The 23,862-nt window shown below is 40.1% G+C and overlaps 1 protein-coding gene and 1 long non-coding RNA gene across 6 annotated transcripts in view; one reads left to right on the top strand and one right to left on the bottom strand.

Moving 5' to 3' along the window:
* LOC130177938 (uncharacterized) overlaps positions 1–21,178 on the top strand; it is a 37,104-nt gene extending 15,926 nt beyond the window's left edge. The window contains exons 1-5 of one of the 3 annotated variants that reach the window (XR_008829089.1): positions 14,892–15,057; positions 18,109–18,238; positions 18,349–18,460; positions 18,738–18,883; positions 20,638–21,178. This is a non-coding gene — a long non-coding RNA (uncharacterized LOC130177938). Of the gene's footprint in view, positions 1–14,891; positions 15,058–18,108; positions 18,239–18,348; positions 18,461–18,737; positions 18,884–20,637 lie in introns of those variants that run through there. The other 2 variants (XR_008829090.1, XR_008829088.1) reach the window with 2 other exon arrangements.
* Positions 5,550–14,674, bottom strand: tmtc4 (transmembrane O-mannosyltransferase targeting cadherins 4). Of its 3 annotated transcripts, XM_056389951.1 has the most exons (18): positions 14,207–14,674; positions 13,855–14,039; positions 13,570–13,685; positions 13,270–13,486; positions 11,427–11,514; positions 11,192–11,292; positions 10,826–10,918; positions 10,460–10,621; positions 9,948–10,150; positions 9,430–9,604; positions 8,872–9,003; positions 8,649–8,728; positions 8,449–8,556; positions 8,170–8,311; positions 7,821–7,935; positions 6,300–6,412; positions 6,023–6,092; positions 5,550–5,817 (listed from the first exon to the last, which is right to left on the bottom strand). In XM_056389951.1, exons 2-18 carry the CDS (start codon positions 14,014–14,016, stop codon positions 5,669–5,671), a joined length of 2,226 nt encoding a protein of 741 aa, XP_056245926.1. In that variant the 5' UTR covers positions 14,017–14,039; positions 14,207–14,674; the 3' UTR covers positions 5,550–5,668. The 3 variants fall into 3 exon arrangements, with proteins under 3 accessions (XP_056245926.1, XP_056245927.1, XP_056245929.1); XM_056389952.1 differs by having other exon boundaries at positions 13,855–14,674; XM_056389954.1 differs by lacking the exon at positions 8,872–9,003.
* Positions 21,179–23,862: the final 2,684 nt, after the last annotated feature.

The following is a 23,862-nucleotide window of genomic DNA, read 5'->3' as shown; positions in this document are numbered from 1 at the left end:
CATGCTATACTATGACGTTTTTTGACGTTTTTATGCCTTAATATAGTATCACATTTTTATGCCTTACTATACTATAATGTTTTTATGCCTTAATATAGTATCAAATTTTTATGCCTTACTCTACTATGACGTTTTTTTACATTTTATGCCATAGTATACTATGACGTTTTTTGACATTTTTATGCCTTACTATACTATGACGTTTTTTGACATTTTATGCCATAGTATACAATGGCGTTTTTATACCTTACTTTACTATGACGTATTTGAAGTTTTTATGCCATAGTACACTATGACGTTTTTTTACATTTTTATGCCATAGTATACTATGACGTCTTTTGACATTTTATGCCTTAATATAGTATCACATTTTTATGCCTCACTATACTATGACGTTTTTTGATGTTTCACGCCTTACTATTCTATGATTTTTTTTGACATTTTTATGCCATAGTATACTATGGCGTTTTTATGCCTTACTTTACTATGATGAATTTGACATTTTTATGCCATAGTATACTATGACGTTTTTTGACGTTTTTATGCCTTAATATAGGATCACATTTTTATGCCTTACTGTAATATGACGTTTTTTGATGTTTTCACGCCTTACGATTCTATGATTTTTTTTGACGTTTTTATGCCTTACTATACTATGACGTTTTTTGACATTTTATGCCATGCTATACTATGACGTTTTTTGATGTTTTCACGCCTTAGTATTCTATGACTTTTTTTGACATTTTTATGCCATAGTATACTATGACATTTTTTGACGTTTTCATGCCTTACTATACTATGACGTTTTTTGACATTTTATGCCATGCTATACTATGACGTTTTTTAATGTTTTCACGCCTTAGTATTCTATGACTTTTTTTGACATTTTTATGCCATGCTATACTATGACGTTTTTTGATGTTTTCACGCCTTACTATTCTATGATTTTTTTTGACATTTTTATGCCATAGTATACTATGCCGTTTTTATACCTTACTTTACTATGACGAATCTGACATTTTTATGCCATAGTATACTATGACATTTTTGGCCTTTTTTTTGCCTTAATATAGGATCACATTTTTATGCCTTACTATACTATGACGTTTTTTGACATTTTATGCCATACTTTAGTATCACATTTTTATGCCATAGTATACTATGACGTTTTTTGACGTTTTTATGCCTTAATATAGTATCACATTTTTATGCCTTAATGTAATATGACGTTTTTTGACGTTTTTATGCCATAGTATACTATGACGTTTTTTGACATTTTTATGCCATAGTATACTATGACGTTTTTAGACGTTTTTATGCCCTACTATACTATGACGTTTTTTGATATTTTATGCCATGCTATACTATAACGTTTTTTGATGTTTTCACGCCTTACTATTCTATGACTTTTTTTTGACATTTTTATGCCATAGTATACTATGACGTTTTTTGACATTTTATGCCATGCTATACTATGACGTTTTTTGACATTTTTATGCCATAGTATACTATGACATTTTTTGACGTCTTCATGCTATAGTATACTATGACGTTTTTATACCCTACTTTACTATGACGCATTTGACATTTTTATGCCATAGTACACTATGACGTTTTTTGCCGTTTTTATGCCTTAATATAGTATCACATTTTTATGCCTTACATACTATGACTTTTTTCGAAATTTTATGCCATACTATACTATGACATTTTTTGACGTTTTTATGCCATAGTATACTATGACATTTTTTGATGTTTTCACGCCATAGTATACTATGACGTTTTTATACCTTACTTTACTATGACGCATTTGACATTTTTATGCCTTACTATACTATGACGTTTTTTGAAGTTTTTATGCCGTAATATAGTATCACATTTTTATGCCTTACTATACTATGATGTTTTTTGACATTTTATGCCATACTATACTATGATGTTTTTTTTTACATTTTTATGCCTTACTTTACTATGACGTGTTTATGCCTTAATATAGTATCACATTTTTATGCCTTACTATACTATGACGTTTTTTGACATTTTTATGCCATAGAATACTATGATGTTTTTTGACGTTTTTATGCCTTATTATACTATGACATTTTTTGACATTTTATGCCATGCTATACTATGATGTTTTTTGATGTTTTCACGCCATAGTATACTATGAGGTTTTTATACCTTACTTTACTATGAGGCATTTGACATTTTATGCCATACTATACTATGACGTTTTTTGATGTATTCACGCCTTACTATTCTATGACTTTTTTTGACATTTTTATGCCTTAATATACTATGATGTTTTTTTACATTTTCATGCCATAGTATACTATGACGTTTTTCGACTTTTCCATGCTTCACTATACTATGACATTTTATGATAATTGATGCCTTACTATACTATGACGTTTTTTTGCCATATTATACTTTGACATTTTTATGATATTTTATGCCACACTATACTTTGAGGTTTTTTTACATTTTAATGTTATAGTATACTATGGCATTTTATGACAATTGATGACATACTATACTATGACGTTTCATGCCATAGTATACTATTATGTTTTATGACAATTTATGCCATACTATAGAATGACTTAATATATATTCTACTATGACTTGTCATAGTATAATAAAGCACAAAAACGTCAAAAAACGTAATACTATAGTAAGGCATATAAATGGCATTGTATAGTATGGTACAAAAATGTCATATTATAATAAGGAATAAAACGTTAAAAAACATCATAGTATAGTAAGGAAGAAAAATGTCAAAAACCTCATGCTATAGTAAGGAATAAAAAAGACAGAAGAAATTTAAAAAAATTAAAGTTATACTTATATATATCATTTACCTCATGTTTATTACTGCTAGCAACCTGATTGAATACAGAGTACAGGGTTAGCTTGGTAGTCAACGCTATCTAATATGATTAAATAACATCAGTTGACATTTTTCTGGTTATATTAGGTATCACTGCGATGTTCGCACATGACGTGAGCCTCCAGATAGCCCCCGCCCTTTCAGTCAATCAAATGCTTGCATGCCTGCATCGGTTGTCTCGTGGACGTAGCTCACATTGGAACTATCTAATGTGACTTTACTCCAAACATAGTGTTCACTCAAATATTGGGAGGGACAATTCTGTTTTCCAAAAATATTGGAATGGACATGTTCCTACCGTTCATATGCAAACCTACGCCCTTGGTCTCAGGACATTTCCATATAGCAGTTTTGATTAGCCTCGTGTTTCTCTATTTTGTTGGTGGTGGTGGGGGGTGGGGGGAATGGGGGGTTGATGCTTATCAGATGCAAAATAGCACACCTGCTGTTCCAAAACACCCTCAGTGGGTTCAAATTAGTGCTCCCCTGCTTCTTGTTCTTCTATTGAATATCCCGCTGCAACAAAAGGATGACAATGTTTTTTTCTTTTTCATTACAAGTTCTGTGACAATCAAAACAAAATGCTTTGTTGAATTTAGTATTACAGATTTGTGAGTGGTTTGGGCTGTGAACAATCAGACATGATTCTCCTGAATCCATTGATTACACTGATCAAAACTCATCAGTATGATTAATGAAACACACGAAAGAACCCCACCTGGGAGCTGATTTCATTATCATTGTGATGGAGCATCCAAGCAGGTAAAAGGTGTACAGTGAAAATCCAGAGAACAAGGGAAGGACTTCATAAGGCAGTAGTATCCCATCTTTTATTAATGTCACTCCCTGGGACAGCAGGTTTTTGTCAGTCAGAATGGATAATGAAGATGTTGGCAGGGCCGGTGAGTCCATCCCTTTAATACTCACATATTTTATGATAATGAAAGGTACTCAAAGAATGATTATGATAAAAGTGGAGTCCCCCACTGATGTGCCAGCACAGCTGTGCAGCTAGACAGTCAGCTGCAGGCACCGAATAAAGGGATCACACAGCAAGCAAAAAAAAGATCCATATAAGTACATAAAGCGAATAGTTGATGGTATTGTAGCCAGCCCTACGTCGGCAGCGCTGCATGTTACACTGCATGACGAAAAATAATATGAAGCAAAAGCTTTTAGTCTTGAATGTCAGTATGAAAACCTTTTTGATCTTATTCTGTCTGCATTGGCTCCATAGCATGAAGCCCTTTCACCATTCTGACCTTTACATGAGCCTTGTTGAAACAGGTTTAATCTTTGACTAAACAATGCTGTGAGTGTGCAGTGTGCACAGGCTATTTGTTATGGTTTCAGATGTATCTACCACTGAGTCTTTACATCAAAGCAGCAAAAATAAAAACTGAGCCGAGCAACAAGGAAATTTCATCATGTGATATTAGTTGCATATTTAGGAGGTCATATACAGAGGACATTGATGGTCGTGTGTGCTGTGGCACCCCTGATGTGCATATCAGTAACATCTTCCAAGCATCAAAGCATCAACTGGGGTATTGTACTGTATGTGTAAACAAACTTAGCGGCCCCTAAAGCAAAGCCATACCAACCCGCCAGAGCTTCAAAAGTTTCCTGCAAGCTGTAGGAAGCAGGTGAAAAAATAGAAGTGCAATAAACTTTGACCCCGGGTGCGCACTTGTTGACTGATGTTTCACACTGGGGTCGCCTTTTCCCTCGGCAGCGTTCTTCAAGAGGAGCAGGCCCGTGTGCAAGTATATATGTGTGTGCGTGCATGCATAGTCCCCGGGGAGATCATCCCCATCTCCCTTTGAAGGCTCTGTGCTATAGAGCTGTTTTCATACAGCACCGGCCATGGGTTTCCTGTCTTTGCTGACCCCTTGTCTCCTCTTGGACACTTCAGAAAAACTTCTCAGCACAAACACCTTTCTCCCATTAACTACAGAGGCTACAGGGGGAGAGGGGAGGCAAAGGGGGTTTTGAACCTCAGAGTGCCATCCCACTCAGGAACAAAGAGTTGGGTATTAAAAACAAACATGATAACCACATCAGCCCACCAGCAACACTTACCAGCTGATGCCTCACACAGACAAGTTGGTGTGCTGTGTTTTTCCTGCTTGAATTAAGACTATGTTGTGGTCCTGTGCATGTGTGGATTAATGCTCTTGGTCCAAACTATAGCAGCTTTTGAGTATAGGAACATTTGGGTCTCCTGACAAGAGGCCAAACCAAATAAATTTTACAACAGATTCTCTGGATCCACACATGCATGGTGCTCTGTCCAGCTGACACAACACAGGGTCAGAGATGAAAAGAGGACGGGTTCACCAAGGATCAGTTCCACATGGCCTTCAAATGGGGCAACAAAACAGCACAGTGCAGACGACCATATAACCAGCACCAGCATCCAGCACACCTGCCCGAGACACCTCTCATACCCATGAAATCAAATTAGATACCTGATACACAAGCAGTCTCATACATGAAAAAATCTTTGTAGAAAAAGTTTAAATTATAAAAAAACTAACTGTAAATGTGTAACACATTTTCCCCTTTTATTTTCCATTTTTAAGCAGCAGATGAATCTTTTTATTTTTTTTTTTTTTATTATTTTTTTTTTTACAAAGAACAAAACTAGAGCCTGATACACAGATTGTCGTCTTTATTTCAAAATGGTACAAAGCCAGAATTACTGCGATAAAATCATACAAAATGGAACAATGGAAAAATTTGTTTTACGGCAGGCAGGGGTCCCTGTACGCTCCCTCAGGGTGCGCTGCGTTTAAGCTGGTCCAGTTTGCGTCGCAGCATGTTGTAGTTGTCTCTGGTCCCAGGAGCCTCGGGGTCCAACTTTAAAGACAGCTCATAGTGTTTCTTTGCCAGCTCCAGCTTCCCCCAGCGATGATAGAGCACAGCTGAGGAAAAACAGAAATGCTCTTCAAGCTGAGAAGCAGCAACAATTCTTCTACTATTCATTTAGTGCATTCAGTTCAGGTCAGGTAGGCTGCACAACATTGCTTCTGCTAACATGCACAATTATTTTTTTCAGCTTTTGAGCACTTAGAATCTCTCATCAACTGTGTAAAATATGTGTTATAAGCAAAGTTGCAGTAGCCTTACCTAAATTGCCATGGCAACTAGCAGCATTTGGGTTGATTCGAAGAGCGTGAAGGAAGAAGCCCTCTGACTCCTGAGGAAAGAAAACAAAATAAACAAAAACCGAAAAAAATAAAAGAAAAAAAAGAATCACAAAATACAGTGAATTATCTGTACTAGTTAGAGAAATATGCCATGTCTGGATTATGGCAGACAAGGAGGACTTTGTAAGTAATAAAATCACAAACATGCACAAAAGAATAATATTCTGAGATGAAATGTTTATAGAATGCAGACTGGCCTTGTATTTCTGTAATTTCCCCAGGACGTTAGCCAATGAAAACATGATAGTGTGGTCATTGGGGAGGAGCTTTAGAGCCTCTCGGCCGATCAACTCTGCTTGACCCAAGTTACCTTCGAAAACATAAGAGACAAGTACAAAAAATATTACACATTAATTTTTAGTGATACACACACCGCACGTACAGCTTAACACGTACATACACATATTTTTTTCAGTGTAATCTACACAATATGGTAACCAACACATATGCTACTAAATTTGTGTGTTAACATTCAAATAGTCAGAAACTCAAAGCCAGAGATACATTGGTAATAACAGCTGGTATACAGAGAATCTGACTGCTTGCTTTATTTGTCAGCAGTGTCTAAAGCAGAGTTTTTCCTTCTCCACACATGGAGGAGCGGTTTAGTCTCCTAATTAAGGTTGAACACAAGGCCCACTGGGTTATTGATCTCTGTCACAGACACGTCTGATGTCTGGCCAGAAATGGAGAAAGAGAAAGGGAGAGAGGGAGAGAGAGAGAGAGAGAGAGAGAGAGAGAGAGAGAGAGAGAGAGTGAGTGAGAGAGAGAGAGAGACAGACAGTCAGACAGACAATGACAGTCATGTCCTGAGTCATGGCCTGTGCCCTTCAGACACAGCTTGCCAACAAGCGACTAAATGTGTGACTGTGTCTGAGCGCATCCGCCTGAATCTACACTGATTCTGCCTTTTGTTTGTGTAATGATCAAAACAAAAGAGGGGGGGTAAACACCAAAGAGAAAAGAATATTCCCATTTCCTTGCTATTTGAAAATGACACCTATTGTTCTTCTTTTCTCTCGCTTTTTTTTTTTTGTTTGGCAGGGAGCTGGGGAGAGGGGTAGAATTATTTCTGTCAGATTTGGGGAACAAATGCAGTGGGGGGAACTCTGAGGGGGCGCTGTTCTGGCTGTGCTTGCCCACGTTTGATCAGGAACACACTGGGCCCTGATTGGACAGTTCCAGTGCCCTCCTGGGAGACTCCGCCCCCACGGGAGCGGCTTCTGACAAAACGGCTCGAGCGTTTGGAAATCAGAGCATTCTCCACACGGCAGGGAAGAGTGCCTTCAAAACTCACAACACAAAGCTTTAATACATAAATTTCAAGCATTGCTGATTCCTGCTCTTCCGGTCTAATCTTGTTGGCCATTTAGATTTCCTGCCTTTCCAAAATAACAATGCTGTGTTTCTTGGCTGTTAATGCTGAAACAAACTGCACCCGGGACAGAGAGTCCTTTGAAAGTAAAGTGACTCATAAAAATCACATTCAATCAGAAATGCGTGAATATCATTATCATTATTATTATTACAAATATTTATGAAATAAACTAACCTTTAACAGCATAAGAAAACATCAAATTTGTTGTTAAGTGTAGTCTGTGTATTAAAAAATCTTAGTCATTTTAAGCAGGTTGAGGTGATTTTTTTTTGCCAAAAATTGCTAGTACTTGATTTTCTGTACAGTATTCACAGTATTTGTGTGTGCATTTTGTTGATACCAGTGTTGTCTAGCAGAATGACCATGTTGTTCCAAGCCAGGCTGTGGTCAGGTTTCAGCACCGTTGCATTCCTCCATGCATTCAGGGCATCCACGTGTCTGTTCTGGTCAGCATACTATGATGAAAAGAGAGAAAAATTATAAGGATAACCCTTCTCAAATTTACCCTTTCTCTTTGTATGGCAAAAATCAACCATTATACAGTAGGTTTTTTCCATTATTAATTTTGCTGAGATTCAGGTTTTGGAGAAGCAATGTGCAAATCTGACAGTTAGCCTTTTTTGCCTACTGCCTCTTTACTCTTTAAAAACAGCACCTGCTAAACACAGTTTAAGACCCTGGAGTCTCACCAAGCGTCCCAGGTTATAGTAGCAGTCTGGGTATTTTTTCCTGAAGCGGATGGCGTTCCAATAGCTCTGCTCTGCTTCCCCAAACTTCTGCAAGCTGTTCTGCACTATTCCTAGATTCATCCAAGCAGCAGCAAAGTCAGGCCTGCACAGATTGAAAACATACAATACCAGTAGTATGTTTTCAATACCAATTTTTCCGAGTTATTCCGTGTTGGAACCAGGAATATGAAATGGTCATTTGTGTGGTAATACTGTGTTTCATTATGTGGGACAACATACTGAATAGAAACGGCTTTAGATAAAAGTTGCTCTGCCTCGATCAGTTCATTCCTCTCCTTCAGGATATTCCCCAGGTTGTTCATGGCATGGACGTAGGTAGGATGTAGCCTGAAAGCCACAGGAAACGTGCAAAACAAAGTCAACTCCTGGCACCTCTGTTAGCAGCTGACTGGATTTCCAATGCTTGTGAGGAGACGTACCTGACTGCCTCTCTGTAATATCTGATCGCAGCAGTAGTGTTCCCTCTGTCAGCCAGGTTCTTACCTACATTGTAATGGACCTGTGGAATCAGTGACAAATACATGAGGCATCCGAGTGGGACTTCAACTGTTTGGCTGTAATTTATTTCCACATGTAGACTACAAGCCTGTGCTGACAAATGCTGCAAAGCGGCAGGCAAACACACAAAGCACAGATTTCTACCTTGGCATTGAGTGGACAGACAGGCAGGGCACTGGTGAAAAGGCTTTGCTCCGACCGCCACTGGTGACTGCGGAGAGCACAGCGCGCTACATACACACACAACAGTAAAAGCACCGACACACACAGCAGCTTCTGTAATGTGGAAGAAAAAACAGAAAAAGAAAGAAGAAGACATTTGACAACCATGTAATCTAAGTACATTATAACCCTTAACCTCAAAAAAAATACATTTTCTCAGAGTCAGAGTTAATAGCCTGTAAATGTGCCTATGTAACACATGGACACCGCCTGCTGTTAACATCCCTTTATAGGCGAGTCAGTAGTCATTTCTCATGTCTGTTGCTTCTCTGCATCACTGAACTACTGAAGCATCAAAGTTGCATAAACAGGTGGCTAAATAAAAGACTTTACAACCAGGATAGTGGGATCCATCGGCTGTAGAAATAGAAAGGTCACCGGGTTGTATCTATGCTGGAAACTGAGTGCTCATCAGGGTTCGTCAACACCATGTGGCAGCTCTTATTTTGGCGTGATCTTTTTGGTATGATTTAGCCCTACCCTGTATTTGTTCCAGTGGTAGCAGCAGTGTCCCAGGGAGTAGGCCAGCAGTAGGCAGTAGCCAGCTGAAGACAGGTAGAGCACTCTCTCAGCAATGACAAAGCCCACCCTGAAAAAAATGTTACAGGCTGGCAGAAAAGGGACCACCAGCAGCACCAGACCCAAGGTCAGTGTCCTGGCAAGGAGAGGAAAAGGCCACAGAATACAAGAGCATTATACACAGGCACATGACACTCAAAAATTCAAGTCTGACATTGTATGGAGAAGAAATTTAGGCTGAGGGAATGTAGGCTCAACAAACCATCCTCCACTCAGGAAACTTTCCTCATGAACCAAACACAGTCTGTCTCTAAAACCAGCAGAGAATTTTAAAAACTCTATAACAGCTATCGAGACGTGGTGCTCTGGTCACACTACAGTGGATATGATACAATTTTCATAATCAAGTGTGAGTCTAGAGAGGCCAACATGTGCTTCATCTCATCTACAGTGAGTGCAAGATGGCTGTGCTTGCTTACCTCCTCCTCTGGCTGTCCTGCGAGCATAAGGCTTGGCTTATCAAGCCTATCAGGACGCACCAGAGCAGTAGCAGCCACACCATCCTCCAATCAGTGGCTGACTTAATGAGAGGCACACAGCCCATGGACCAATCAAAACACAGCCACCAGGGACACAGCAGCAGCCAGGCATTCAGAGAGTAGTAGTAATTATAGTTCACTATCTGCCAATCAAAGAGGAACAGGAGGGGTGAGGAATGGAAGAGAGTAAGGAAAGAGGAGGGCAGTACAGCAGTTCAAGTTCAGAATCAAAGTCAATCACTGTGTTCAAAAATGATGAAGATTTCAGATGTTTAATTAGACTTAAACGATGTACAAATGAAATATGCTTCAGTCAATTTAAAATTTCAATTTATAGCATAGATCCAAACTTATAGTGTTAATGATTCAAGAAAATAAAGACAATTTCTGGCTTTAATCATGTATAGCTAATAAATGTGATCAAATAAACTCCATGAGGAAATCAGACTCACTCTAAGAAATATATTTTCTGCAAAAGAGGCAGGGTTGTCTACTTCAGTAAATGCTGGTGGTCCTGTTCCCATGATCCTCCAGCGTGCATAGAGCATTGAGAGTCCTCCAAGACCCATGAGAGCCAATCGTGTTAGCAGTCCTGTTCGTAACATCTCACTCACCTGTCATAGAAAATATGACGACTTGTCAGCGACAAATAAAAACCCGTGCTTGTTAAGTTACTTTCAAGCACTGGCTCCTCGTCACAATGCGTGGAAATCCATGTTGCTTTGCTTAAACAATATATGTGATGCGACACTAATATTACAAGGGAGTGCATAATTTATGACAGAAAAGATGGGGAGGGTGTATAAGCTGTAACTCACATCGAGTGGATTCTTCCTAAGGAGTAGCCTCTGGCTGAGTTCATACACATTAACATTACAGATCAGGAGGACATCAAAGGCTGCATTCACACCCTGAAGGGAAATACATAGAGAGGGAGGAAGAAATGGCATTTAAAATTTATATAGGTCAGCAATAATATGAATCTTTAGCTCTTATTGTACATGAGAAAAACATGAGATTTTAAGGTTTTTCCACTTAAGCTATTCCATGAAATTGAAATCAATTGTCTTTATAGTATGTGAGTGTTATATCATGCATCACTGTTGATCATTTAAATATTGTTACTATTGGATGTAATGAATCATTAACTCACTGCAAAATGGCTTTACAAAAAGACTTCCTACCAAGACTGTGATGCCTTGTTCTTTACAGAGCATTGCTGCGGCACACAGCAAGAGGCTGACCACAACCCACTGGACAGAAAACCTGTCATCTCTGTCACTCCCTGAAAACAAAAAGCCAAGAGCAAGTTGGATATGGACAGTTAAGGCTTCAAATGAAGGTGTTCAAACAGGTGCATTTAGAAAAGAAAATAAGCAGCCCCACAATGTTATACTTTGACTTGTTTTGGATACCTACCTCTGTTGAAAGCTTTGCAGTAGGTGAGGAATGAGAGGTGGAAGAACAGAGCGCATAAAAGGTCTGCTCGACCCACTATACCAGCCACCTTATTGAGATGGAGAGGGAAAAGAGACAGACAGAGCAAGAGGATGAAAGGTGTGATGTATGAGGGAAGAAAAAGGCAGCATAAAAAGTTAAACTACCAAACATACATAAAAACAGCATTATGATGTAAATGTTTGCATATTGTATCACATCATATTCTGTTTTGCATGGCACATCCACTCACAAATGGACTTATAATGAAATGGCTTATTAACAGAGGTGGGAAGAATGACTCATTAGCAGCGTGACCTCTTGGTTTGTGTGTTGTATATGGTGTGTGGGTACAGTATGGTTGGCATCCTGGGGTTATCTGCTTTGATACATACAGCAGGCCTAAGCCAACAGTCTGCCTGCCTCCCACCCCCCAGGTCTCACCCAGTCCTTGCCCTACATGATTAAAGAGAATGGAGAGGGGGAATTGCTGCCTTCCAGCCAGGCTTTACAGCAAACACACATATGCTGGCAGGTCAATAAGCAACCCGACACAGCTAATAGTCAGGCCATGCTACCACGCGTACCTCGGCCCTGCACTCCCAGCTGAGACAGGGCTTTTGTTCTTAGCATGGAACCACTGCATGTTTTGTATCAAAACCTCTGGACTAGTATGTCAAGATGCCATGATGTACTGCTTTAGGGGATCCACGTTGTTAAGAAAAGTTTTTCTTCTTAGCCCAAAATCACAACAAGTACCAGTGCTGAGACACAATTTGGCTGTATAGGCCCACAACTGCAACTGTGCCTGACCCAGCCCAAGCAAAAGAACAAGAGCTGACCTAACTTGATACAACTGATGCATCAAGATATAAGAGGGGGAAAAAAGCGATCTAAATATGTAATCATCACACTATCATGTGTCCGGAGATGGATGGAAAATGTCAGAATAATCTTTTCATTGTTCAGACACATTGCGGCAAACTGTGGTCTAAGACTGAAAAGTGATGCAGTGGTCACAACATCAAATGCACTCACTAAATCATTTCATGTTCTCTTCTTAGTTTATATTTACATTTCACGCAAATATGACAGAGAACTTTGTTTTCACCACGGGCACTGAGTGCAGATTTCACCTAAAACCTTTGCTTACAATGTTCCTAACCATTTTATACAATTAAGAGAAACCTGTTTTTGTTGTTTCATTCACTGTGAACATGCAGAAAAAGGACAATTCAGGTTGGTCACCCACTGTGTGAATTATATGAAATGCAACTCTGAGACAGAGGAATGTGTTTCTTTAAGGAGGGAATGATAATGGAGGGGGCAGCAGTTGCACACTTCTGGTTCAGTGTTATACAGTATAACAGAACACTGTGCTGCAAGGAGAGAAAGTATTTCAATAGAGCTTCCAATTCAAGCTCATCCAAAACTATCCACATTTTATCTTCCACCATACTCATCATTACTCACTAGAAGGTGGAATGTTTATTATGTTATGAACTCTAGATTTATCACATTGTTTTCACCATTAAAAAAAAATACAGATGTGGCCTGTGAATTGATGACCTCTGTAAAAAAAAAAAAAAAAAAGTATTTGGTGGTTGGTGTTTTCTTGCAGCTTTTTCACACACCATGATGTAATTTGTGTGTTTTCTGAATTACAGTTTGGAGCATGCATTTGCTGTTGTGCAAAACTGAGCAAACATGCTAAAATGTGGCACTGTTGTCTCAAACAGTGCCTCCAAAAATCAAAGGAAAAACATAAAATGTGTATTAGTATGCACTCTACCAATAATTGAACTTGATTTTGAACTCTGCTTACACTTTCTGTGTGGACCGGATGTGCAGCAAAGAAGAGGGCAGCAAGTAGAGAAGTCTTGGGGGCGTGGTTCAATTTCCTATTGTTCTCATCATAGGCAAGTCCACCAATCAGTATAGCAAACACATCAATCATAAGGGCAGATATGACGGCATGGAGGGCAATGTTCAGTACATGGAAGCCAACAGGGTGCAGGCCTCCCGCCACGAGGTAGTTCAGCCTGTAAAAACAAGAGGTAAATGATTGGTAGGTGAGGGAAAGAGGCCAGACGCCAGAGTTCATCCAGTAAATGGGAGTCCTTACCTAAATGTAAGGACAGTGAGAGGTCGGTAGGATTTGTGACTAGAGTTGCTACTCAGGTTGCTTCCCCAGAAGTCATTGGTCCAGATGTTGTTCAGGGGTGTTGCTGGTTTCAAGTCCTGCAAAAGAAACTCAAAGTGAGACTGATGCCAGCAACACTAACCTGTGCAGAATGTCACTCCATTGTTGCAGCATAAGGAATGCCATAAAATGGATCAATTTTGCAACACAGGAAGTAATATCATTGCTATTGCAAGTGTCTGTATGTGACGTTCATAGATATATTACCTTGTTGTTGACGATTGCTTCCGAATCGTCAAACACAAACTCCCCGTCATAACTGTTAATGAAGCACAGGAGTGCTACCAAGGCGACTGTGACCTTGGCCTGGACTGGAGCAAGCTTTGGCAGGGGTATTTCACGATCCCAATAAACTTCAGACAATGCCATGATGCACCAGCTCTTTGGTCATTCTGTATCAGCAGGTGAAGCAGGATGGGTGCATGCACACAGTCATAATGTATCAGTCCAGCTGCAACAAATGCTATCTAAATCGTGGGCTGTTAATAACTGTAGCGAAACAGTATACAGCTGTCTTAGTAATAAAAGCACAGTCTTTAAACACTGGGTGGATTCATACCTTATCTTATGAGAGAAATGCTGTAGGAGGTCACCCTGTCTTGTCTAACGCCCATGTTAGCTTCTCTGCCAGCTGGCTAACTAGCAAGTGTAACCGTTAACTCGCTGAAAGGAGCGAGGACCGTACCTGCTAACAGACGTAGTGATTAGCTTTGCACTTTGTAATAGTGAGGTGAAATAATTACACTGTCACAGACGTCTACATGACGGTGTAAGGTGAAGGGTACCCTGGAATTTAGCAAGGTAGTGAAGCGTGGCTTTAGCATGTCTTGTTAGCGGGTGCTATTCCCTTTACCACACGGCATAAACATGACAGACGCACGGGAATAGATATATCGGTAATACGCGCTGTTTATTCTAAATATTTTGCCGAAAACTGTGAAGGTTCTCATTCGCATAAAGCGCTCCGGCGAGGTGCAGACGGAGCACCTCACGGCTGTAAACAAATATACACGCTCAGGCTCTAGCACTTCCCGTCCGACGTCACTATCACGTGGTCATTTTCAGCCAATAGTTGACGTGATGCTGAATGTAAAGTGGGTTTGGATCTCGAAACGCCCAGAGGCCAAACACAGAAACACATGATAGCCTCTTTGAGAAATTAATTGCTCTTACACTGAATAAAAATTACTGAATGACAGTAATTCAGCTGTGGCAAAAGGCTCTTCAGCCTGTGAACCCCTTTCTTAACCTTCCCGAGGAGATGTGGCGCTCATCAAACTCATTCTGCCGGATGGATTTGGTTTACACAGTGAATTTGTTTTTATATTGCTCCAACCTCCTGATATGATTTACACTTGATTTCGAAGCGTCACAGTATGACTCAAAATCACCCATCCGATCTCTAAAGAGGTAACTGGTGTCATTTCTTTACCATTGAGTTTATTGTAATCATCAGTCCATTTGCTGTTTACAGCATAATTGGCACTATATTTTCTACATGAATAGACTATAATCAGCTGGCAGCTATCATCATTAGTCCTGTACAGTCACTGGAACAGTCAACTCATCTCTTATGGGTGGTAATAGTAAGGAATATGTCATAATGCACTATATGCAAAGTGAAAGGTTACAAGGTTCATTTATCATTTGACACAGGGTTGTATAACAAGATGAGACTCAACCATGAAAAATTGTTTTATTTTTATGATATCTTATAGTAGCATAAAGGGAACGATAACTATCACTTTTCCATAGAAAACGTTATAGTAAACATCAAGTCAGAGATGCATGAATAAATAAAGATAAATATTAACATAAATAATGACATTATTAGTGTTGAGACATTAGACTCAATGTCATGTTTTAAGATGTTTATTCAAAGAGAATGAATAAAAAGTCATCATGCAAGCATACACAAAACAAAAACACTGTAAATGTGCATTTAATGACATTTTGAGATTATCATGCACAAATACAAGTGTACATAATATACATAACATCTCATCCTACATAAACTCTCATCCTAGATAAACTCTCTGGTGGGAAGCATCTGTAAAGAATACTAAGAGATGTCGGTTTTTACAGATCAATCAGTTAGACATACAGTGCATTTAGAAAGTATTCAGTCACTTTTTTATGTTGAATGTTTAATTCATTCATCAATGTACAATGCCAGCAAGCTAGCTGCTAGCTAATGCTAATGCTAATGGGGCTGCAGCTGGCTTGCCCCCAGTGGGCCATGCGCCCAGCCAGCAAGCTAGATGCCGGGGGAGGTAAACTGGTAAAAGGGAATGTTACTGTAAATTGTCAAACACATCACCATTTATTAATACTTAATTGGTCTATCCAATAAAGACACTAAGGATTACAATTTAACACAGTTTTTGTGTTATTAGCTCAAGCACATTGTGTCTGTCTCAATTTGATGTGGAAAACCAGGTAATTCCAAAGAATTTTTCTTGCCAATGTATTTCTCTGTCATAGATCGTGTGGCTGTTGTCTCAAACATGGGTAATCTGTTGTCCGTCATAAGATATGTTAGTAGAAAGAAGTGTTAATATAAAGACAAGTGTCTGTAAGAATTAGAGGTGCGGAGTTTGTGGAGAGGCCCACGGCAGACTTTGGGATTTTGTGCTCCATTTCACCTGTCATTGCTTGGGGAAGACAAGGAATCTCCCTAATGGCCAGAGCCAGGGGCCCAGGGTGACAAGAGGGGGGAACAATTGTCAAGGACACATTCTCAGACCTTTAAAATGGGTCTCAAGGTTGGTTAGAGAAGTAGACACTTATTGAGCAAGAAAGCACACATAATTAAGGCCATGCTTCAAAACATCACCCTTGGTATCTGAACAGTCACATACAGTTGGTGCAGTCTGTTTGGTGAAGCTGCTAGTTTTGAAGGATGCATTTGGTTGGTGCAAAGAAACACATCTTATATTACCTTCTTTATTGGTATGTTTTCTACTAAAAATGTACAAGAATCTGATCAGAGAACACCACCCATAATTCTTAATCTACTCAGTTTTTACATCTGGTTTTGATTTAGATTTTTCCTTTCTCACCAGGAACATGGATACTTCTGCAGAAGCATTTAATACCCCCAAAATTGCCTAATTACCACCCCATGCAAAATGCATGAAGTATGGATTTCATCTCCTGGTTCTTCACCCATGTCAGTCAGTTGGAATTCATGTTATTAGCATCACTTCCAGTGGGCTGGGCAGGGTGGAGGACATAATGAGGGAGAATGTTCCAGTATAACCAATGGAAGATCTAGTGGCCCAAATGCAGGGAGACAGGGCTGCCAGTGGAGACCCTGTCAGGGAGGGTCCACTGTTTTTGTGATCATGCAGAAGAGGACAGACATTGATTGCATGCAGCCTGACAAAGAGTTACAGCAGATAGGAAAGGTCAGGGTCAAATGGCGTGAAAGTGAAAAAATGGCTGAGCATCACGCAATGCCCTGAGATGAATGATGCAGCCTGCATGTGTTTTTCATCATTAGCTGTTAATCGCAGTCGGCACAGTTTTCTTCTCTCTGATCACAGTGGGTGATGTACAACGGTATTATCCAAAGACTTGTTTATTAAGAAAAATGTTTACTAATGAAAGGCATTTGTAAAACATACTTAGAAGTGAAATATTTTACATTTTTTAAAGATTATGTATCTTGCAAAAATAGATATACAAGAACTAGTTTTTTGGAAAATAATAATAATGTCTTGAGGTAATATGTGTTTATTCCCTTCAAACCTCAGACATCAAATATTTAGTAGCTTCAGACAATGAAAATGCATTGATTTGACTTCTGTCTTGTCATTAAGTAGAGACAAACTATATCAGTATGTAGCAGTCAAATGGCATGAGATCAACACAGCAGATAGACTAAACAGGAGGTGAAGTAAGACATCATTAGTTTGTATACATGCAGAGCCCACTTTCTTGAACTGGTTGAACTTGAAACTGGCATACCGTGCTTACAATATCCAGAGGCACTCTGAATATTATTTTCATTGTGAACAAACAGGGGTGTTTTCAAAATGAAATGTCCACCTCGAAGGACGTCAGGTCTAAAATAACATTCAGAAAGCCAACAGCAGTATAATTCTGAAGATTTATGAGGTTAGCACAGTCACTTCAATCATAAAATATATTGTTTTTTAATACTAAATAGTCATTTTAGATCTTACCACAGTAATATTTACATTATCAAGTTATTTCCATAATATTTTAGACTGGTGCAGCGGTTCTTGTAGATGCAAACAAACTGACAAACTGATACGAAACATTACACAGTGTAGGCTTTTGATTTAGCCTTATTTAGCCTCATTCCCATGAAGAGCCTCATAAACTGGCCAAAGTGGTCAAATTCAGGTCTGGAGTTTTCCTGTTAACTATTGCCTTTAATGGGAGCAGTACATGTATCTCCTATATGTAGATCTGTTATATGATGTTTTCCAGGTGTGGTGTGTTGGAACGTGGCCATGGTGAGAGTCAGCCCTGCAGCATGAGCTTTTCCTCTGGTGATCCAGACTTGTATGATTTGCCCGGTGCCGGGGCCATGGAAACTGCTGTGATGGCAAAGCACAAGGTTAGTCAAACATAGTTATACAATCCAAAAGCTTCTTCCTCTGATTCTAATGTGCTGCAGTGCAACCTATTCCTTATACTGTTTCACAAAACCTTTGTTGCTTTTTCTAGAAGCACGAACCATTCCTTTTGTTCAACTTTCCCCCCATTAAAGTCACTGTTCTTGGAAAACATTCCTATTTTTGTCTGGGTGCCAGAGGTGGAACAGACATCTACAACAAAGGTGAGTGAGATATAATTGACTGTAAACCAGGTACTGAGTCATCACTTGTCACACGGCCTGTCTGAACCGCTTTAAAAGGCGCTCTTCACTCATTATTTGGATAAAGCTGTAAGCCTCACCTTTTCTGATCAAAAGTTTCCTAATATCACACTCCCCAAACTTATCCTTAAAGACAGTACTGTATCGTTATGTGTGTTTCATCTCCTCTAAAGTTCTTGTAAGCGACTATTGATGCAGTGGAGCTGAACTGTCTCCTTTTGAAATGCTCCCCTCAAAGGTGCTGAATCCAACTCTCTTCACAATTGAGCTGTGCTACAGGGACTTCACGTGGGAAATCAAACGCCGTTTCAAGCACTTCCAAGGTCTTCATCAGTTGCTGCTGATGTTCAAGGCTCTTCTAAAGCTCCCCCTGCCAACCTGCATGTAAGAACTGCTAATTTGCACCCCTTTAGTCCCATACTCACACATGCACACACGCACACGCACGCACGCACGCACACACACACACGCACACACACACACACACATAAGAATCAGCAGAATCACACGAAACTAACACACACAGATACATGCCCAAAACTGACATTAGGAAAGGAGGCTATTTTTTACACATCACTTCTCTGTATCCCTGAGTGTTCATTTCTCAGCTGAGGGCTACTCAATTTCTCTTCAGCTCCGTCTTCTCATTTCCTTCTGTTCAGCCGCTTGGAAAAATGCAGCATGTTCTCGCAGACAGTGGAAATTCATTTATATAACAAGCCCACTGAAGGCTTTCAAAAGAAAAAAACAACTTCCAGCCGAAATGAAATCTTGCGGAGTCTGGTAAAGCAAACATTGTTGCTATACTCTTAGTCTCAAATTTAACAAAATGCTGTTTTTTTTTTTTTCAAGACAATGGATATTGTGACCACCCAACCCCAATCTACAAAGGAAACAGAGAGGTAGCCCACACACCGAACACTGCAAGCTCCCAAAGGTTTAATGATGAAGTGTTTTTCGACCTTCAAAGAGTTGTTCTCTTATTATTTATTTTTTCTCAAATGCTTCTGAAGACATCATTTAATGATTGTAGTAGAATTAAAATCCTCATTGCAACCTTTATTTACAGTAATAACAATATTAGTGTTCAGGTTCTCTAATTAGGCTATGTAGGCACTCTACAGCTGAGCCGAAAGCAGCTGGATTCTGTCTGACAGATGCAGCTGGAGGATTACCTGAGAAATATCCTCAAAAGCACCATGTACAGGACCCTATGTGCCGCTACTTATAGTCAAAGCCTTGTCTTGTAAAAGAATGACATCAATACAGTCAACTCCACTGAAGGTGAGCCATCTACACTTTAATTAGGTGTGAAAGCTAACAGTAATTTCATCCTTGTCAGAGTTCTGCGGCCCGAATGAGGAGAGTCCCTTTGCAGAGGATGGTGATGGAGAATAGCTTGCATTAATGAGGGGAAACACAGCAGGCAGGAGCAAAGAAACTATCACTTAAAGAGCTAAGATGGCGGTTAATATCCATTGCCTACAGGAAAAAAAAAAAGGGGGGGGGGTGAGATGACACATTATAATAATGATGCCTAAGTGCAAAGTAAGCATCTTACAGTAAAACAAAGTCAATTTGTTCTTAAAGAAGATGTGTGACAAACTCTAAGTGAAGTATTATTTTCTGCGGAAAAAAAGTTTGCAGCTTCATTACGCTGCCAACGTGTCAGAGATAACTTCATTCTTTTCAAAGACTGGAGAAGAAATTGGTCGTTGCAGTTTCTTTTATTCTAAACAGTTTCCCTTCAGCAAGAAATGAAGACGAGTCTTTATATATTTCATATTGTCTTAGGATTGCTGTCTGTGTGTTCTGTCTGGAGTTTTTGCATGTGTGGAAGGGCATGTGAATGTTAGTGTTACTAGTGTGGATTCAATGGTTTCTGTTACTTCTGATTCTAAAAGATAAGGGAAGGTATGACTGCACACTAATCTGCATTCGTGTTCTTTTGTAGATCACGAAATGGGCATAAAAGCCATATTTCATGCAGGTCCCATATTTAATGATTTCCTCTGTCATTCCTTACATCTGGGTTAAAACAGATTCTGATTTTTACACACTGAATTCGACCACTGTGTGTATGTGTGTGTGTGTGTGTGTGTGTGTGTGTGTGTGTGTGTGTGTGTGTATGAGTGTAGTTCTTTTTCACTTTTTAGATGGCTGGTGGTGAAGGACTCTTTTGTTCTCTACGTGAGGCCGAAGGAATGGTGATCCTCTATGATAAGGGCTCTCACATCAAGATGAGCACCCAGGAGACTGGCGTCCATCACATAGTCACCGTCGAGAACCTCTGCAGGAAGGCGTCTGTTCTTATCATATTTACATTTTGCTGTGATGGCATAGCTACACATTTGTGCTTACTGTCCTCCTTCGCAGATTACTTGTGCTGTCTGTTCTATATCTATATATATCTGTATACATGCCACGAATGTCACATCCATATTATTTGGGGACAAGGCATGCTGTTTCTATCAGGCTGTACTCATAGAGATGCTCTGGACTAAAGGTCAGTATGTCATAACGTATTGTTGTGTATACAGTAAGCATTACCGTTTGCTTTCCTTATATGTACTGAAAACTATTAAAAATTACAGCTTTTTTTTATCTGTAAGGGCACTACCTCTCAAGAGTGTCACGTCTCTGTAGCATGATTTAATTCATTCCAATTTTAATAAAGAAAACACTGAGTGAGTAAAGTAAGGTATGCATATGGTATCAGTGCTGACGCCCATTAACATATTCATAATCAGGAGGAATGTCCTCTAAACTGTAAAATCCACTGAAAAAAATCTACTTAATATTTAAAAAAAACTCAACACTAGACATTCAACAACTTCAACAATTCTCCAACACCTGCAGCCGTCAACAGTCCTCCCGGACAGAGACAGAGATTAAGTCCTGTCCAATTCCATCAGCTTTACCCGCTGCCTCCACAGGTGTCTGTGGCCCTGCCTTCCGGAGTGACGGAGCCATCATAACACATCACAGCTCAGGGTGGAAGAGTGGCAGCACCCAGCTAGCCTACTGTACAGCGTCGGCCCCTGGGCACAGAGATAGGATGGATACTCAGGTCATCCACTAGATGCCAGGGTTGACTCTCTTAGGGGATGGCAGAACATTTTGTCTGCATGTGACCCCCACTGAGTTGTGTCTTACAGGGGTCAGGATTTAGACCAGGAGAATGGTTGGATGAATCAAGTGGCCAGAGGGGAATAGTAGAAAAAAAAAGAAGGGATGTGTGAGACCTGGCAGTGGTTAAGTTGATTTGTTCTGTTCTGCGGCCCCTGCTGTTGCCTTCTCCCTGGTGTTGCTCACAAAAGTGTTCCGCCAAAAACCCTCTTGTCGCCATGGCACCCCAGGCCCCGGCTTGATTGACACCCTGTCACATTATCTTATGACAGTGCTGGTGGAGAGAGAGTGCGGAGGAGTGATACTGGGAAGTGGCTGGGGATTCGCACACAGACACACGCAGACACGCGCACATGCAAGCACATGCATACACACGCCTGCACAAATGCATGCATGCGCACACACATATACAGTAGATACAAGCCCTAAAGACACCCTAAGGAGCTCCAACACAGACCAGCTGGGTGGTGGAAATACATCTTGGCCTTGGTGTGTGTGTTTGTGTGCATACTCATGCTCCAGAGGCAGAATTCACCGAACACTAGGGAGGGTTCATAGAGGGGCGCAGATGTTTTGCACGTCGTGTACATCGTGCTCCAGAGACGTGCTATTTTAGGCAGCAGGGTGTATGGAACAGTCCGCTGATTCCTTTATGAGATGAACATCAGTTTCTATAGCTGGAGATCGCTCCAGGCATTTATTTATGCCATTCTTTACCCAAGAGATGCTCGATAGTAGCAATGTAACATCTCTAGCTTATGTACCGAGGAGTAGTAAATCATCAAAGACGCCTTAAAATAGATGAAAGTCAAGAAAAGAGAGTTAAATGTTGATCTCATCTTTGTTCTTAAGTTAATACGATGCAAGGCTCAGTGAAAGCAGTTGTACTGGTAACATTCTTTGAAGAACAACAGCAAGGTGCCCAATAAAGCATTACAGACCATTAATGCTGAGTTCGGTTGTATAATTGTGGTACTAATAATAACGGTGTAGTGGGTATTTTCTATATATTGGAGCAGTTGATGATCTGCCACCCAAACTATTTGCCTTCTACAGCACTACAATTGGCCCCTGCAGGAAGTGTTCCAGGAGCCTTTTTAGGAACTCAGGGACTAATTCTTTCTCTGGTTCCCGTCCCCCTAAAAAGTTCTTGCAAATAGGGAAATACTTCCCAATGGCCTGGCTGAGAGAATACCATGGCTGAGAGCCTCGGCACTGTGTTCACCATTTAACACCTGCAAGCACTAGTTCAGTGACATTTAAAGTTTTACTTTCCAACTAATCAAAGAGAGAAAACCGTGGTTAGTCCACCCGTTTTCAATTTTAAACAGCGTTTCCTCCATTCTGACCTTTTAGCTCCATTTCAGAACTGATCTCCATCCATACTATCTACCCCGAAAACGCTTGTGTAAATGACCCTCCTTCTTCATCTTAAGATGTGTGTGTTCCTCTGATTTCACACCAGTTTTATGACAGAAAGACTGTGAACACACCCTCGCGCTCACTGTGAATTCTCGGGAAAATGACCTGCTCAGTCAGACATTACTCAGACTTTGCACTGGGGAGCTTGCAGGCTAAAGTCCATTTCATGTCCGGTCCAGCTGATTCGGACATTAGTGTTCTCACATACGGCTTCTCTGGGAAATGATCTAGATAAGTTCAGGGCTGCAGTGGATGTATCAAAGCGTTGTTAGATCTTCAACCCTCAGGCTCAGCATGTACTGTCCAGACCATCACATGTCAACATCCTGTTCAGTTTCACTACTCTTTATCTTCAACAACTTTTCTAAGTGGATCTGAACATCTGCCACAGCTTTCATAAACTTACTTATTTTAACACTTATTTACTACGAAACCTCACAGTGTGACTCTATACTAAAATACACTAAAAATATGATATCTTACAGGCTTCAGTCTTCGTCAGTGACTGCTAAGGATAGGGTGATGTTCCCAGGTCTCTAAGTAGAGCAGACAGTAGTAACCCTTCCTGTAAATGGGACTCGCAGGGGGCCATTGCCAGCAGTGGGCCACCAATGTTTGTCCACATGGGTATGACCCTTCTGAGGGCCAGGTCAGGGCAGGCATGCCAGTAACAGCTGGGTGAGGATGATGGGTGTCAGACCACAGCACATGTCAAAGCCCAGACATGCATCTGACAGCTGGATGACATTGAACTCTGAGTTAAGGAGAACCTGCCTGGTGAGTTCTTCTTCCTTTTTATCAATGAAATGCAT

This window comes from Seriola aureovittata, chromosome 11, assembly GCF_021018895.1.
Source record: "Seriola aureovittata isolate HTS-2021-v1 ecotype China chromosome 11, ASM2101889v1, whole genome shotgun sequence".
Classification (NCBI taxonomy): domain Eukaryota; kingdom Metazoa; phylum Chordata; class Actinopteri; order Carangiformes; family Carangidae; genus Seriola; species Seriola aureovittata.
The sequence above is the reverse complement of the archived record's forward strand: the minus strand, read 5'-3'. Positions and strand labels throughout refer to the sequence as shown.